The sequence below is a fragment of the Ailuropoda melanoleuca genome, chromosome 5, assembly GCF_002007445.2.
Source record: "Ailuropoda melanoleuca isolate Jingjing chromosome 5, ASM200744v2, whole genome shotgun sequence".
In the NCBI taxonomy this organism is placed as follows: Eukaryota; Metazoa; Chordata; class Mammalia; order Carnivora; family Ursidae; genus Ailuropoda; species Ailuropoda melanoleuca.
The window spans coordinates 64,963,217-64,976,448 of NC_048222.1; the positions used below are offsets into that span (position 1 = coordinate 64,963,217).

General features: G+C 41.7%; 1 protein-coding gene across 1 annotated transcript in view; it reads left to right on the forward strand.

The window, feature by feature from the left end:
* Positions 1–12,821, forward strand: part of FSIP1 (fibrous sheath interacting protein 1) — a 185,367-nt gene extending 172,546 nt beyond the window's left edge. The window contains 1 exon segment of the mRNA XM_019802523.2: positions 10,495–12,821. Within this exon segment, the coding sequence (XP_019658082.2) occupies positions 10,495–10,541 (47 nt within the window). The 3' untranslated portion in view covers positions 10,542–12,821.
* The last annotated feature ends 411 nt before the right edge of the window (positions 12,822–13,232 follow it).

Sequence of the window (13,232 nt, forward strand, 5' to 3'; positions counted from 1 at the left end):
AATATAAAGATGTTATAGTTTCAGGTAGAGCAGGATAGGAGTTAGGTTTGTAAATCACAGGTGGTGTCAATAGCAGGCAACATAACATTTATCCATGTTTGTGGGACACCAAGTTTGAGATTGGTACTCTAATGAGATCCATTATTCCTAATGGTAATGAATACATATTCTTGATGGTTATACAGAAAACAGTGATGATTTCAGAATAAAAGACAAATTGGTTTGATGCAAATAATTTGAATAGATTTGCTTAGTCTTTTAACTTCCCCATTTCAGTGATGGCAATTTATTCTAGGGAATGAATTTGTAAATGTGAAATACATTTTATTAGTGGTTTTATTAGCTTCTATATAAACTTCCTGTCCCAGCTACTTATATATACTCAGGTATTTTGTCTTGATCCAGTGTTGCATTTTACAATGGTACAATGGTACAGGTTATGAATACTATCGACAGTTTTTGACATAAACAAATATTCGATTATTTATCTATGTTCGAAGTCTATTTACATAGACTCAACTTTTCCTCTAACGTAGATGTCTTTATTAATGTATTGATTACTTTATATATTGTCTATTAAATCTATATCGATCTTTTATTATCTGCATACTACCTATTAAATCTAGACTCTGCTAATTCCGAACTAACTCCTCAGTCCCATATTTCTCACTGCCGGCCAGACAGCTCTGTGTGGTTATGGCCTCAAACTGATTTCCTCATCTTTCCTTTTAACTCATATTTTCCTCTTTCCCTTCTGTTTCCTCCATCACCTGGGCTCAAAATTTGAGTCATCATTGAATCTCCTCTCTCGTTCGCTCCCCGCCTTCGACCTTTAGTATTGTTTGTTCGCTCCCGCAGCGTCCCCTATGCCCATCCCTTCCCTTCTCTTCCTGCTGCCTCAGCTGGACCGCTGTGATAACCCTTGGATCCATCCTCCCCACCTCTGGTTTCTCCCCACCTCCAGCCATCATTGACCACCAAACTAAGCCCTCCAAAGTCCAGCTTTGATAACCACACTTTGCAGCTCAGAAAACTTCAGTAGCTCTCCAGCGCCTACTGAATGTGATCCAAATTCTTTCCCTGGCTGGCCCAGGCCTCCACAATCTGACTTCCATCTCTTCCTAATCAGTCTCTAACTAGTCCTCTACCTGTTATTCCGGTTATGGCTAATCTGGTCTCGGGATTTTCAGGGCTTTCCTCTGCCCCTGGATAGCCCCTACCCCTTTCTTCAGAAGAATGTACAGGTACCCCTTCAATGGCAGTTGGATCCCAACCCCATTCTCCGAGTGTAACCTTCCCTTCTTCCCTTTTTAAAAGTTTTGATTTCTCCTCTGAATGTCCAGGAACATTGGTCCCCTATCAGATCATTTCAGACATACTGTCTTGAAGTTGTTAGGCACACACACACCTTCCCTTCCTTAAAATTGTGTAATTTTTTTTGAGGACAAAGATCCTATCTTTTGATTTATGGTAACATCTCCTTTGATGTCCAAAGTGCTGCCTTAAAGTAAGTGCCTGTTTAATAAATGAAAATTTAAATTGCCCAGTTTTAGAATAATATGCTGAAAATATGGTTTCACATTTATTCTTCACATTATGAATGAAAGCAGGTGGTATTGCTTAAGAGTTGTGCAAGCCTCACATGCTATATAAAGATTTGGAACTTTTTTCTTTTTTTCATGAAATTTTACAAGCTATGAAGTTTGTATCCAGCAGAGAGTTCATTTTTACAACATGCAATTCAATTAGATGGGTGCGTTCTGCCTTTCCCCACTAAAGATCTTCCTTTAATAAATAAGCTATGAAAACTTTGTTCTGCTCTAAGATCACGGTGTATTTTCTTTCTATTCGGATAAAGGGTTTTTCTTAGAAAAAGTATCTGCATGTCCTCTTTGTCTACCTTAATAAGCAAACTTACCAAATAAGGATGTGATGATTTGTTGCATACACGATCTCATTCCCATGGAGTCTGTGTGCAAGGGGGTTTAGAACAATACTTTGCCAAAATATGACTTTACCTCTGTGTGAACTTGAGTCACACTGATGTATATCTGTTTCCGAGTAGAACACGACAAGATGGAATGAACTAGAACTTAATGTGACTTGATGGAAAGAAGCTGTGGAGGCTAACCTATAACTTCATAGAACGTGCCTCTGAAGGCACCAGATAATCCTAATGAATGATTGTAACAACCCTTGTGAGTATGGAGGATTAAGATGGCAGAGAGGTGAATATGTGAACCGTATTTTATTTTCCGTTTATTATTTAACAAACTTCAAGGAATAGGTTCCACATTATCATTTTGAGTGAATGTTAGTGTATCTGAGGTTGGAGTTTTTGATTTTACTAACCTCAGTGCTTTCGATTAAAATATTTTGCTGATCAATTTTATTCTGAATACTAAATTGGAACTATGTGCTTTCTACGAAAGTGAACACCAAAACCGAATGCCAAGCCAGCTTCCTTGGCACAAAGCCCTTTACGGACGTCACTTGAACGAGGAGTTGCAGTGTGTTCAGCTGATACATTATGTTCAGGTCTTTCTTAGGAAACAGTCACATGTGAATGTGATTTCAGAGTAGGTGTCTATAGACGGGAATGAACTAAGAAAAGCTAGTTATCATTTTCTCTTTTAATGGCCAATATTACTGATATAATCTTTTGTTTTTCTTGAGGAACTGAAGTCTGTTACAAGTATTAAAATTCTTCTAAAAGGCAAAGTCAGATAAAACTTCAAAGAGAGCCCAGCTGAGGGATATTGAGGGCCAATTTAAACTGTGGCAGTGAAAGATAAGGATCTGCCCCACAGCTGTATTAAAAGTTGCATTTTTCTTGTTTGTGCTTTAGGCTTAGCGGTACCTACTGATATTTGACTTTCTGGATACAAGGTCCAGTAAATTCAGGGATGCCTGGGTGGTTCAGTCGGTTAAGTGTCTGCCTTCAGGATCGAGGGGGTCCTGGGGTCGAGCCCTGAGTTGGGCTCCCTGCTCAGTGGGGAGTCTGCTTCTCCCTCTGCCTCTCCCCTCCTACCCCGCTTGTGCTCTCTCTCTCAAATAAATAAAATCTTTTTAAAAAAGGTCCAATAAATTCATTGTTCTTCTCACCCACTCTTGGGGCTTTAGGGGATTGGTAAATATTGTCTTCTCTATTGCTGCCCGGATCAGAACCCATTTAAAGATAGAGTCTGACGAATGCAGAGCAAGGAGGTCGGCTTCATTGCTGATGAAATGGAGGGGCTTGTTGTCACCCAGGCAGCTGAATGGTCTTCCTAATGCTGCATCCTCCGAGTGAACCGACACACCCAGCCACTGGCGGAGGTGAAAAGCCTTGAGCCTCACCTGTGGAGACCTGTCCATGTGGAACCACTCGCGTGGAGGAGCCATGAAGCGCCCTTAGCGGGGCGGGCTGGCATGCTGAGTCCCGTGGAGGACGGGGCTGAGCTGAGTGTGCCTTTTCTTCCCCCAAACTCACTGATCAGGGAACTGGCTCTTCTCCCTGGCAGACTGCGGTGCAGAACGGAGTGAGGGCGGATGCTTCCCCACTATAAGTTTCTCCACGTTCAAGTGCGAGGAAAGCAGGGAGTAAGCGTTCTTTGCCATCACTTCATCTCTGAGACACCCCTGAGTACACTGGCACTTTAGAGAGAAAGCCCTTCAGGTCGGTGGTTATTCTAGTATTTAATCAAGTTATCTAATGTTGAATTGCTTTCCAGAGAATCCCAACAGAAAGGCATCTCTGCACGTATAGTATTCTTTTTTCCCCCACTAAGCGTTTGAGCTACTTATCAATGGAAGTTCCTATAGTAAAGAGGAAAATACAAATAACAAAACCAACAGTAGAATAGGACAAAAGGAACACCAAGTCCGTCATGTAGTAAAGAAAGGGGTCAGAACTATACTAACTCTTCGAGGGAAACAAAATGGAATTTCCCATAGGACCCATATAATGAATGGTGCTCTTAAAAATTTCTATAACGAATGAGTCAGGTACGTTTGTTTTAAAAAATAACTTTAAAACTAGGGCTACTAACTGTCTTGGTTGGCTCAGGAGTGTCCTGGTTTCACCACCAAATGTTTCTTGTCCTTGGAAACCCTTAGTCTCTGGCAAACTGGGATGATTGGTCACTGTGAATTGAAACTGAGAGCGGAAACCCAGAGGGCAAATTAATTACTTAAAGCTTGCAGTAGTCTGGGTAAGTAGCAGGATCCCAGACTAGAACCTAGAGGAGCAGAGAGATTGGGTGTGCCCACCCACTGGCAGGATCTGGCCCGGTGGTTGGGAGCGTGGGCTCTGGGTGAGGCAGATCCGGCTTTGAATCCTTGCTCTGTTATTAGCAGTGATCTTAGGCAAGTTACTTAATCTCTCTTCTCTACACCTTGGTTTCCTATCTGTAAGATCAGATGGTTTTAATCTTTCAATAAGGATCAAACGAGAAAGTCCACGTAAGATGATTATGTCAGTGGCTGGACTTGGTCGGCTCACGTGGGATAGTAGTAGTCCCTTCTTATCTGCGGTTTCAGCTGCCTATGGTCAGCAGCCTTCCAGAAGCAGGTGATTCTCCTTCTGGCCTGTTGTCAGAAGGTTAATAGTAGGCTAACGCTATGTCACAATGCACATGTCATTCACCTTCATCCCATCACGTAAGCGTTTTATCACCTCACATCATCACAGCGAGAAGGGCGAGTACAAGGCATTTTGAGAGAGACCATGTTCACGTAACTTTTAGTACAGTAAGTTATAATTGCATTCTATTAGTATTGTTTTTAATCTTTTACTGTGCCTAATTTATAAACGAAACGTCAGAGGTATGTATGTCTAGGAAAAATCACAGTGTCTCTGGGGTTTGGTACTATCCACGGTCTCAGGCATCCGCTGGGGGTCTTGAAATATATTCCTTGTGGATAAGAGGAACTACTGTATTTAACACTGAATCAGGAGATTTCCCCTAAAAGCCTGGACTTCTGACTTTTCTGACAAATCAGCAGGTCCTTCCACCAGTGAGGAGAGCTGAGTAACAGACATTCCCTTTGGAGGAGGCATGTACCTCCAGGGGGATGGGGCCCCCTCCATCTGTCCCTCTCTGCTTCATGTGCCTGGCCCTTTGGAGCCATATGATTTCCATTCCATGTTATAAGCCTTTGCTGCTTCGAGTGTGGCCCAGTTACTGGGGGCTTATTAGAAAACCCACTGACCCCATGGGGCGCCTGGGTGGCACAGCGGTTAAGCGTCTGCCATCGGCTCAGGGCGTGATTCCGGCGTTATGGGATCGAGCCCCACATCAGGCTCTTCTGCTATGAGCCTGCTTCTTCCTCTCCCACTCCTCCTGCTTGTGTTTCCTCTCCCGCTGGCTGTCTCTGTCTCTGTTGAATAAATAAATAAAATCTTAAAAAAAAAAAAAAAAAGAAAACCCACTGACCCCTAACTCGCACTTTAATAAGCTCCCCCAACGACCCCTACCGNCCGCTGGCTGTCTCTGTCTCTGTTGAATAAATAAATAAAATCTTTAAAAAAAAAAAAAAAGAAAACCCACTGACCCCTAACTCGCACTTTAATAAGCTCCCCCAACGACCCCTACCGCAAGGTTCGAGAAGCACTGTTCCAAACCACAGAGCAGCACAATCGTCGGTGGGGGGGGGGGTTTGCTTGTTTGTTTTATACCTGTGTCCGAGGTCCTGGCTTGACTTGCTGAATCACTGTCCCTGGTGTGGAGCATTCAGTCTGTCACACTAATGCAAGCTACAAGATTTCGCTATACACATTTGAGAAATATGAATTTCAGTATAGATGTAAGAAAGCTAATTATGTTCTTCCACTGGGGTCCTCAGAACAAGTTGACCGACAATGACAACCGTACAATCTGAAGATACTTCGTGTTGAGTCCTGCCCACTGGGAGGTTTATTTGATTGTGACTGTTTACTTATTGTTAAAATTTATTTTAATTCCAGAGTAGTTCACATACGGTGTTAAATTAGTTTCAGGTGTACAGTACAGGGACTCACCACTGACTAACTTTTGAGCACACTTAACTCCAGGTGGTTGTAGTTGGATTGACTTTTGTGAAGGACGTTGCAGTTGGGAAGGGTGTGTTAGTGTATGTCCTTACTCGGACTACCTGGACAGTTTCGAAGGCACTAGATTGTTTTGAGAAAGTTTTCTTTGTTGTAATACAGGCTTTCTGGTTTGTAGTGGAGCGCTGAGATTCTAAAAAAGTAACACTATTAGCTAACTTTTTTTTTTTCCATTAAAAAATATGTTGGCTTGCTCTTAGGGAAACCTTTAACTCATCATTGCTTTGATGGAGTTCTCTTTCTCTCAAACTGTGTGTGCCTTCAGGCCTCCTGGTTATTATTTGTTAAATTCTTTTTCAAGGCTACTCATTGCTTTTCAGATGTTCTTAGTAACTTAATCGACTCCCCAAAATTTATTTGATCAAAATATCAGAGTTGCTATTTGAGAAATTTCCAGTGTTCATTACCTTTTGATAGAAAACTTTAGTAAGTTTATATTCAATGAATTTATCTTTATAAGTTGCTTTCAACTAATTTTCTTTCATGCTTTCATTCTTGGTTTGAGGTGGGCTTTTCATGTAAATATGTGTCGCTGATTATTTTTCTCATCTACTCATACATTTTGTTTAATAGTGTCACCAATGGCATGTTGGAGAGTTTTGGTATTTAATTGTAACATATTATCCTTGTATCAGTTAATAAGAACTTGTGATTCCATTGCTTCATTCAAATTGGGTAAAATGACATAGTTAAGATCCTAACTGTGGACTAGGTCTATGGACCAGCAGTCCTGGGAGCTTATTAGAAATGCAGAGTCCCAGGCCCTGCTCCANAAAATATCACCTTATCATTTTGTTTAATAGTGTCACCAATGGCATGTTGGAGAGTTTTGGTATTTAATTGTAACATATTATCCTTGTATCAGTTAATAAGAACTTGTGATTCCATTGCTTCATTCAAATTGGGTAAAATGACATAGTTAAGATCCTAACTGTGGACTAGGTCTATGGACCAGCAGTCCTGGGAGCTTATTAGAAATGCAGAGTCCCAGGCCCTGCTCCAGGCCCACTGTCTCAGAGCCTGCATTTTAACAAGATGCCCCAGCAGGTGATTTGTGCACTTGTTGAAGTGTGAGAAGCTCTGGACTAGATGGTTTACGGGTCACTCTGCTGCAGGATTATCTATATGGTGGTGAAAATAATGTCAGAAATTATCTTCTTTTCCATCTGCTCAATCCCTACTTTTTATTCTTAAATTTAATTTTAATGAAGATACTACCTTCTCCAGATTGTCTTATCTCTCTAAACATTCCTCCTGTCCTGCTTTTGGGTAACCTTCCCTTTAGTCACCAAGAGCAAGCAGCCCTAACTTGAGTTCTCAGCTCTTTCATGGTTGATATTCGGAGACACACATAACCAGTATGGGATCATCTGTGCTCCATATACTTTTGATTCTGGATCTCTCTACTTGGCTTCTGCTGCAGATCTGTCTGGCACATTAAGCTATACTAAGTCCATCCCTTAGGCAATGCTTCTTACATTGGCAACATATTAGAATCACTTGGTGAGATTTAAAAACAGGTGAATGCCTTTGTTCCATCCCAGATGAATTAAGTGTATTTCTAGGGATCGGCTCTGGACATCAGTGTTCATTCATTAAGGGCATTGTTCTAGGATATAAGGAATAGGACACAATCCCAACTCTGAATTATTTCATCGTCTGTTGATGAAGACAGGCCCTTAAGCAGATAATCACAGCAGCGGCGAGACAGGAGTAGTAAGAGCTTCAGCACAAAAGACACGAAAGCACACTACAGAGGGAGTGACGAACACTGAGGAGGTGGGGAAGTGACATTCAAGTTGCGCCTCCAAGGGTGAGGGCCGTGTACTGGGTGGGCAAGAAGAGCAACACTCCAGATAGAAGAGAGAGTACCTGGGAAGGCCTGGGCGGCTCCTATCGTTCCTACTCTCACGTGTGGGATATTGAGGTCTGCGGCTCCTCTAGCCCTCCTTAATCCCTGCAATATTTTTCATCCATGTGTTGAAAATATCAGTACATTTCTCAGTTCACTCTCTGAGACTCCAAATCATTTGTCTTTAATGATTAGGGTGATTTTTAAAAATAACAGCATTATTGACATATATTTTCCATACTGGTGTTTGTTTCTTATGGTACCACAACAAATGATCACAACGGAAATTTACTGTCTCAAGGATCTGGAGGCCTGAGGTCTGAAATCTAAGAGTCAGCAAGGCCATACTCTGCCTGGAGGCTCTGGGGAAAAGTGCCTCCTTGCTTCTTCCCGTGTCTCAGGCTTTTGACATTCTTTGGCTTTCTCGCTTTGGGGCCACATCATGCCAATCTCTGCTTCTGTTGTCACATTGTCTTTTTCTCTGGGTGTGTGTCTCCAGTCTGCCTCTGCTTTTTCTCTTGTAAGGACGTTTGTTACTGAGCCTCCAGGCCACCTGCATTAGTCCAGGATCTTCTCATGTCAAGACCCTTAACAGTTACATGTGCAGAGACCCTTTTCCCAAGTAAGGTAACGTTCACAGACTCGAGGGACTAGAATGTGGACAGAACATTTTTTGGCCACTCTTCAACAGCACTTTACAATGCAGTGGTTTTTATAGCCACAGAATTGTGCATCCATCACCACTCTCAATTGGACATTTTCCTCAGCCCCAAAACAAATGGTGTACCTATTAGTAGTGATGCCCCATGTTCCCCCAATGCCCCCAGCCTTAGGCAACCAGTAATCTGCTTTCTGTCTTCGTGAATTTGCCTAGTTTGGACATTTCATCTAAACAGAATCATAACAATATGTGACCTTTTGTGTCTGACTTCTCACATTTAGCAAAATGTTCCCAAGGTTCACCCATGTTGTAGCAGGTGTCCGTACTCCATTCTTTTTTATGTGGAATGGTAATCTCTTGTATGGCTATCCCACATTTTCTTTATCCATTCGTCAGTGGGTGGACATTTGGGTCGTTTCTACTTTTTAGCTGTTGTATGTAATGCTGCTATGAAAACTGGCCTCCAGGGAACCTGGGTGGCTCAGTCGGTTAAGCCTCTGCCTTTGGCTCAGGTCATGATCTCAAGGTCCTGGGATTGAGTTCTGCATGGGGCTCCCTGCTCAGTGGGGAGTGTGCTTCTCCCTCCGCCTGCTGCTGCCCCTGCTTGTGCTCTTGCGCTCTCTCTCTGACAAAATCTGTAAAAAAAAATTAAAGTAGATTTTGTTCATGNAGTTTGAGACGTTCTTTTTTATGTGGAATGGTAATCTCTTGTATGGCTATCCCACATTTTCTTTATCCATTCGTCAGTGGGTGGACATTTGGGTCGTTTCTACTTTTTAGCTGTTGTATGTAATGCTGCTATGAAAACTGGCCTCCAGGGAACCTGGGTGGCTCAGTCGGTTAAGCCTCTGCCTTTGGCTCAGGTCATGATCTCAAGGTCCTGGGATTGAGTTCTGCATGGGGCTCCCTGCTCAGTGGGGAGTGTGCTTCTCCCTCCGCCTGCTGCTGCCCCTGCTTGTGCTCTTGCGCTCTCTCTCTGACAAAATCTGTAAAAAAAAATTAAAGTAGATTTTGTTCATGTATTTGACAAAGAAAGAATGAAAGACCTAGCACAAGCAGGGGGAGCGGCAGGCAGAGGGAGAAGCAGGCTCCCTGCTGAGCAGGGGAGCCCGATGCAGGACTCGATCCCAGGACCCCGGGATTATGACCTGAGCTGAAGGCAGACACCTCGCCGACTGAGCCACTCAGTTGTCCCAAATGAATAAAATGAAAAAAAAAACAAACTGGCCTACAGATTTTTGGGTGGATGTATGTTTTCATTTCCCTTTGGCATATACGTAGGAGCAGAATTATCGGGTCTATGGTAACTTTTTGAGGACCTGCTAGACTGTTTTCCGAAGTGGTTGCACCATTTTACATTCCCACCAGTGATGGATGAGGGCTTCAGTTTTTCTGGTTTCTGGATTTAATTGTATTGTCTTCTTTTAGTTGGTTCTCTTATCTCTTCTGCCTTTTCTGGTAACCTTCTCACGAAGGCTGGGGGAATCTTTCCGTGTCATTTCTGTTAGTGTCACATTTCTTTCCTCACACAGTGAAGAAATGGCCGATGAGCAATACCCATCCACCCTGAATACCACATTTACTTTTGGTTTCAACCTGCTTCCCAGAAACAATGCAAAACAAGCAACAACGAAAGTTGATGCCATCTCCAAATCCATAACCATTTTAGTTCTTAAAACCTAGAAAGTTCTGTCTTGGCTGTAAGCTAAATGAAGGCGAGCACCTTCTCTTTTGTTTTTTCTTGTAAACTTTGTATGCAGCCTGTGACGAGTGTTCAAATTAATATTAAATGAGAATGGCTATTGTCTCGTGTGTAAAATGACTCACTGTTCTGGAGGTTGAATGATTTTTCTTAATTATGCACACATTTCTGATTGCTTAACAACTCTGGTTATTGTTTTCAATGTGCAGATGAACAGGAGACTGAAGATGTGACAGAAGAATGGAAAGAATCTTAAGCAAAGACTGGCTGGGTGTGCTTTTAAGAAAGTTGGTAAATTCAATTACATATTTTTTTCTGAATTCTTATATTCAGTGACTGCATTTATAAGGGCCATTCCTCAAATAATGATTTTAATATTTGGATTTTCTCTACCTGGATTATATTTCTTTGATATTTTTGAGACTTGGAGTACAATTGGTCAGTGGCGCTTTTTTTTTCCCATTGAAATCCTTGGTAAAATTGTGTTTTATTGCCAGTCTTGTAACATCAGGGATACATGATAGAAACCAACATTTTATGTATGTGTGTGCTATGTTCAAATTAGTTGAAGTGCTATGATGACTTTGTATTTGATTTTATGTGTTACAACCTCCTTGGGATTCAGACAGATTTAATCACTATGAATTCTTACTTGGGCCCTGATTTTCCAGCTTTCCTCCTCTCTAATGCCTGGTGGTTAAGTACAACTCGCCATGGAAAAAAATGAATTTTCTCAACAAAACAATGTTAGCATAGACTGCTTTCTTATTAGCAGTGATACTTAGCTTAAACAGGAGTTTGATTGAATTACTCGATTTTTATTATCAATTATCTTTCAGAATGCAGCAACAATATACCCTGTTGGAGAGAGTATTTATGTCACAAGTTTGAGCAGAGGCTCTATGCCTCGCTTTGACGGAACCAGCTTAATCACCTTTGCATCTCTGAAGCAAATTCTATGGCCAGGGGATGGACTGTGATGATTGGTGTAGTCAGGGATTCATGCTTGCTTTTCCTAGATGGGAGTTGGGTTAATCTGCCTGGAATAACACATAGAAACTAGGGACAATAGTAAAAAGTAAGCAGTAGCAATGAGTGCTTTGGGGGAAGCAGACATATATTCACTGCGGTTTCTAACCTCCTACTGTTTCCCAATGAGAATTCTATGGTAAACCCTCTAATTTTAAATAACTTGAAGACTGGAGGGGATAAATAATAAATAATTATTCAAATATTAAATAATGTGTTGATGCCTCTCTGTGTTAGACTGACAGATGTCATAGGAAGAGACAACCGCTTTCTATATAGTAAGTTAGTAGATAACTGTTACAAAAGAACCCTATATAGAGGTCTTCTAAATGTTCTTTTTGGAGATTCTTATGTTACAGTGGTAATAAATGGATGATATTGTTAAATACATAGGTATTAATCAAAATGCCGTAAGCACCATATAGAGAGGGCAAAGGGAAGACACTCAGACTTTTTTCTCTAGAGTGCACTGGAAGAAATTAGAACGCAGCAAATAAAGATCAGCTGCTTAAGTTCTGTGGTTCTATTTTAAGAGAGAAGTTTTGTCTAGTTACAAGGCAGTCACTCGCATTCATGAGAAAATTTTATGTCAGCACTTTTTGACAACGAACTGGCACTGGAACTAGAAGTCCAGTTTATTTCTGATGACAAAGAAATGAGCTGGCAACTGTGCTGCCTTAAACGGGGTTCGGAGTGATAGGTGTGTAGCATGGTTATTTTTTGCTCACCTATTTTCATCTGATAGTGGATGATATTAATGACTGCTAACATCACATTTCCTGGACTTTAAAAAAATGAATCCTGTAGCTACTATTTTCAGAGGAATCGATAAGCAGTTTCTTTTTTGGGCCTCCTCTTTCAGTGCACATGAAAATAAAATAACAGTGGTTCGCGTCGATGTTGCTGTGTGATGGCGTAGTTCATCTTGACGCGAGGAGTTTTGGTGTGGGGTACCAGCAGAAGTTAAAGTCATGCTTTTAGACTCTCCTAGCTAGGAATGACTCGCGTCGTAAAGTCTGAGTCAGGGGAGAGGTGACATGGGTGGGAATTTGGAGTAGTGACAGAGAGGAGCCATTTTGGCCCATCGCCCTGTCCGAGGAGCTCCGCTTTCTAAATCTGTGTGCTTCTGGTATTTGAGTGTGTGTGTGTGTGTGTGTGTGCGTGTGTGTGTGTGAAGGGTTGGGGGGTTGAGAGCTTATGGCTTCATAATGTGTTTCTGCAAATGGGTATAGTGAGCCTTTATGTTATAGGAGTTTAAGAGAAGGGAAGACAGAATGATCTTAAGTAAAGGATTTTGCCGTTGAAAGAGGTGACACCATTGATTCCATAGCACATCAGCTGAAGGGACCTCTAACAGGGACTGGTAAGTTGATACATAATTCAGATGAGATCAGGTCCATTCAGGGGGATAATGTAATTCGACATGAAGCCTCCAGAGTTTTGTTTTCTTATTTTATTATTTATTTATTTATTTTTAAGATTTTTTTTTCTTTATTTGACAGAGAGAGAGACAGCCAGCAAGAGGGGGGACACAAGCAGGGGGAGTGGGAGAGGAAGAAGCAGGCTCCTAGTGGAGAAGCCTGATGTGGGGCTCGATCCCAGGACCCTGGGATCACGCCCTGAGCCAAAGGCAGACGCTTAGCGACTGAGCCACCCAGGCGCCCCTGTTTTCTTTTCTTTTTTTAAATATTACCCTGAAAGGGAGAGAAAGTGTTCTTTTTTAAAAATCAGTGTATTTATTTTAAGGTTCCCTCTACCCCTGAGTCTTTGCCCCAGAACAAGATAGAGAAGAACAAGCATGAAAGAGCATATTTAGGGTCTTACAATGTGAGGTTTTTGTGTTTGTGACTTCTCAAAAAAACTCCTGGCACTGCATTTATTGTAAATTCCCGAAGGACCTGAAGTTTATTGCCCTTCA